The 4,797-nt window shown below is 46.0% G+C and overlaps 1 protein-coding gene across 1 annotated transcript; it reads left to right on the forward strand.

The window, feature by feature from the left end:
• The first annotated feature begins 859 nt into the window (after positions 1-859).
• LOC122192888 lies at positions 860-3,982 on the forward strand. The gene is given in 4 exon segments (XM_042893570.1): positions 860-1,835; positions 1,838-1,867; positions 1,870-2,594; positions 2,596-3,982. Coding segments are annotated over 4 exon segments (1,542 nt in total). The 5' UTR covers positions 860-1,441; the 3' UTR covers positions 2,989-3,982.
• The last annotated feature ends 815 nt before the right edge of the window (positions 3,983-4,797 follow it).

Here is a 4,797-nt window from a genome sequence, read left to right on the forward strand (position 1 = left end):
GGATGGGTAGCAGGAGTGGGATGTGACTGGTCAACAGGCTGAGAGTGTGTGAGATATTATTCCGTTCACGTCTGTGTCTCAAAGCTTGCTGGGGACGCAGATGGACTTGTTCAAGTCCCGAGCAAGGACTGTGAAATCCTTTGTGTGAAGGACACAGATGAACAAAGTCCAGGCAAGTCCTGGGCAAAGGTTGTGAGATCCTTTGTCTGGGGGACGTAGATGGGCAAGGCCAGGGGCAACAAGAGCGAGATGAGCTGCAGCTAAATAGCTGTGAAGTCCTCCTTTGTGTGGACTTATCTCCGGATGATGGCCATCTCAGGGGGTACTCAATGACTCTTGCTCAAGGCCCATCCTTGTCACGTAGGCAGGAGAACAAGGAGGATAAAAGAGGAACTGAAAACCATGAGGATAGGTTTCTGACAACAGATTGCTCATGAAGAACGGAGGATTTCTGGCAGCAGATTCCTCCTGAAGAAGAAGAGGGATTCCTGAGGATCAGATTCCTCGTGAGGTGACTCCTGCATACTGTCGAACTCCCCTGTGCTTGCTGCCTGAGCGCTGCTGCAGCTTCAAGAATTGGCTCCTCGACTTCTTCGTCTACCTGCTTGCTGCCCAAGGCCGGCCACGGTGCTTCTCGCCCCGTCCCCCTGCTGCGTTCTGCCCGGGACCTTCAAACGCCGTGCAACGGGACGCTGCTGGATCCTGCTGGTGACTCTCCCCGCTTTACGCAACTCCTGCTTCTTTTCCATCTTTTCTGTCGCCCTCCTTCCCTTCCCCGTCTCCCTGATTAGGTTTGGTAATAAACTGGTCGGTACAACATATGAACCGTTGTTTCTTAATCTCACGCCGGGTATACAGATATTAAAAGAACCTCATCTCCCTCCTATAAATTGGAGCGAGACATTTTTATTGGCGTAGTCGGTGCAGGATACCCGCTGTGAGAGTGTTGTCCTTCCAGATATAGTTTGAAACTTTTTTTTTCTGTGTGCACCTCCTGCAGTTGCAAGGAGCGATATTTTTTGAAAACTTAGACGTGAGTCCTTCTCCAGGAAGACCGCTCCATATTCTGAAACTTTACCTTTTATGTGTGTACCTCTCGGGGACGTATTTTGGCCATTTGCATTTTGATTAATACCTGTGTGCCTCCTCGGGAAGATTTCTCTGGTTATTTGGTGACTGAAGTGCGAAACTTGAAGTGATATTTTGTGACTTAAACGTTTGTGCCTCTCCAAGAAGTTTTATTTACTCTATTGAAACCTAGAAAGTGTTGCTTTAGCGTCACATTTTTTGTGCTCCCCCCATAGAAAGGGAGGAGTGATTGGAGCATTTGCATTTGTTTAGGTGTGGTGTATCTCCCTGGGAGGAGCGGTAAGGAGTAACTGAGCTTTTGAACACGTGTACCTCCTCCTCCCTTAGTGTAGATCTTTCATTGTATTAAGAAATGAGTAACAGTATTGCCAGTATGAAAAGTGAAGATGTGTTATTTGACCTTTTAGAAAAGCATGGTGCTCGTCCCTCTTTGTCAGGGGTGGACTGGGCACGCCAAAATTGGCATAATTTGCAGAGTGTTTCGGACCGCATTAGTGCCTTACAGAATGAGGCTCGTACACGAGCTGGAAAAGGAAAGTCGTTTATTTGTGCCGTACTCGGGGCTGCTTTAAAAGCTGCCGTGAAGTTCCGAAATGAAAAGCATTCGGCAGAACTCCAAACCATAGAAGCACTACAGGAATCGGTTAGAGTTACACAAGAATTGGTAAAAGCTCTGCAGAATCAAATAGTTAATCTCGAGGAACAATTAGAAAGAGAGAAACATAATTCGGCCTTGTTGCAGATGGCTGAAAGGAACTGTTAACACGTAAAGATACTAGCATATTGTCACCCATAGGTTGCCTCAAGAAAAAACTTTTCCTCAGGAGGAACTACAAGAAATAAAGGAAAGACTAGACAAATTAGAAACCCCAATAGCCCCATTGCGTCCCTTGATAACAACAGAATATACCTTCGATAACAGTGAGGATCTAGATCCTCAAATGAATGTTAAGGAAATTCCGTTCTCGGCCACCGAACTAGCAAAACTCAAAAAGGACTTCAGCCGCTCTCCAGAGGAATCAGAAACAGAATATGTATGGAGGGTGAGTCTCACTGGTGGCGACCAGATTCGGTTAACAGAAAAGGAAGCAGAAGGTTATTGGGGACCAGGAGTATTTTTAACTACTGGTAACAATCGTGCTCCCTGGTCCTTAACGCAAAGGGCTGCCTATTGGGCAGGTGGTCTCAACTCTTTAGAACGGGGAGACCCTCTTGCCATTACTGGAACTACTGACCAATTAGTAGAGAGCGTTCAAAAGGCTGCTTGTCTCCAACTGATGTATGATAGAAAGCTGCAGCCGCATCATGAATCGCCCATGATGATGCCTGTTGATCCTGAGAGAATGACCCCTTTAATTAGAGGGCTTCCGGAGTCACTGAAACCCATAGGCGTACAATTACAAGCAAGGATACAAGCTATGTCACAGGGAGAAAGAACCCGGGCAGTGTTAGAAGAAACTGTAACCCCCAACCATCTGCAGTCAGGATGCAAAGTATGGACGTGGGGGGGAGGTAGCCCAAGAGTTAATTAACTATGGAAGAAAATATGGGCCGGTGGTTTCTTTTCCCAGTAAATCTGAGCCCAGAGGTGTAAGGCTTGCAGCAGCCAGTCTTGCCCCCAGGCCACCTTGCCCAAAGCTCAGTGGGTCTGGAAGGGTCTCATTGCCAGTAAAATCCGGTAGGCGGAATATCTTTCATAAACATAATGGACTTTGGACTCTAGGCTGGAAAAAGGGTATTCCACGAAATTTGATGGATGGATTGACAACAGATAGGTTAGAGAAATTAGTTAACTGGTGGCCAGAACAAAAGCTCGAGAATCTTGAGGAAAGCAAAACCCCAGGTCCTAGGGCCTCTCTCAGGGAACCTGAACGGCTATCCAAGCCATTAGAAAACTGATGTCTCCACCCCTCCCAAGTGAGCGCGGTGAGGGCGGTGAAGGGTGGATGTGTTAGAAAGCTCACAACAAAGGGGAAACACTTATCGCCTGGGTCAGCCTGTGTCGATTGGTTCAGCTAACCTGAGGCTTGTTTCCCTAACCTTAACGGGATACCTTAACAAATATCCTTGGAAGGTCAAGGACACCATGAAAAAGGAATATAAAATTAACACTTGCTGGAGTTCCCTCATTTGTTAACCATATTAACAAAGCCCAAAAAAAAGGGCAAGACGGTGTCTCGTTTTATTTTTTCAGAATACTCCTATGGACCTTGACTGAACACAGAAAGGACTCTAACGTTTTGTGACAGAAATATTGAAAATGTGATCATGTTAGAATACTGAATATACCTCTTGATTACATTTTGTGTTTTGGTTGCAAAAGTACTATGTTGTGTGTTGTTGTGGGTAGTAATGTTGTATCTCGATTTGTTGTATTTATTTGTTACTGGTTATTGCCAAATGTATGGTTGCCTCTTTTCACTTTCTACTTTTCATTCATCATGTAACATTGGTGTCACCACTCCCGAGGTATCACCGAGTGGTGTCTGTGGCAAATTGATATTGTGTGTTGTTGCAACTCTTACGTTTGTACCGTGTATGATTCCATGGTTTACTCCATTTATACAACGTGTTGTATCTTCCATGTGTTTTGTAACTACTTCAACTGATGATGGACAAGTCCAACAGATCAGGGCAACATTTGTAACCAAGCCCAAGAAATCGTTTGTAGTAATTGTGTAACGATTGTCTTCCCCTTCTCCCCTTCCTCCTTCCCCCCCCCCTGCTTCTTTGCTGTCTTTTTGTTTTCTCCCTTTTCTTTTCCTCACCACCGTGGAGGGTCACTTGTGCTTTATTTCAAGCAATCTTTGAGCCACGGGGTGGTGTGAGAATCCTTCTTTGTTTTTTTTTTTGGCTCAAAGCTTTCTTCCTGACGTTTTTCTTGTGATAAGACTCTGAGTGACTTGTCAAGGAGGCAACTGATGGGTGCTAACTGTGTGACAATCGATATCGCTTTGGGAACATTTGCAAGCCCCTTCCCCCAGAGCTGCTTGCTCTGTAGAAGAGCGGAAGAGAGTGCTCAGCAGTGTTCACTGGCGGAAGATCTGGCCTGTGGCCAAACCGCTCCAGCTTGGTATGAGAGGCTGGGGATGATACCATTGTATTCTGCGAAGGCAAGATGCAAGTTGGTGCCTCCCTGCTTCCTCTTATCTGCTGGCAAGGCCAGAAAGATAAGAACAAAGGAGGTTCCTGCTGAGATCCCAGAGCCAGAAGCTGCCACCGCAAGGAGAACTGACTCAACCACCTTGGGTTTGAGCTGTCACTCAAAGGAGAGCTGACTCAACCACTTTGAAGCATTGAAAAAGGGCCATCATCACCATGGTCGTGGTCGTCGTTGTCAACAGAACAACTCTGCCTGACGACCCACCACTACTGAAGATCAAAAACTGAACTACGAACCTCGCTGGATCCATGGTGGTGACTATGTCCCTCTTGCTTCCTATAAAGACTCCTTGCTTCTTCTTTTCTATCTTTTCTATCGCCCTCCTTCCCTTCCTCATTACCCTAATTCATAATAGTGTCCATCCTCCCCTTCCCCCATTTCCCTGATTAAGATTTGTAATAAACTGGTTGGACCAACATTTGAACCGTTGCTTCTTAATCTCACACCGGGTATAGAGATAATAAAAGAACCTCCTCTCCCTCCTATAAATTGGAGCGAGACAGAGTGGTGCTGCTGTGGTGTGACAATAGAAATGGCAGTCTGTC

The sequence above is a fragment of the Lagopus leucura genome, unplaced genomic scaffold (genome assembly GCF_019238085.1).
Source record: "Lagopus leucura isolate 7727_CA_CO unplaced genomic scaffold, USGS_WTPT01 43928-0_obj-0_obj, whole genome shotgun sequence".
Classification (NCBI taxonomy): domain Eukaryota; kingdom Metazoa; phylum Chordata; class Aves; order Galliformes; family Phasianidae; genus Lagopus; species Lagopus leucura.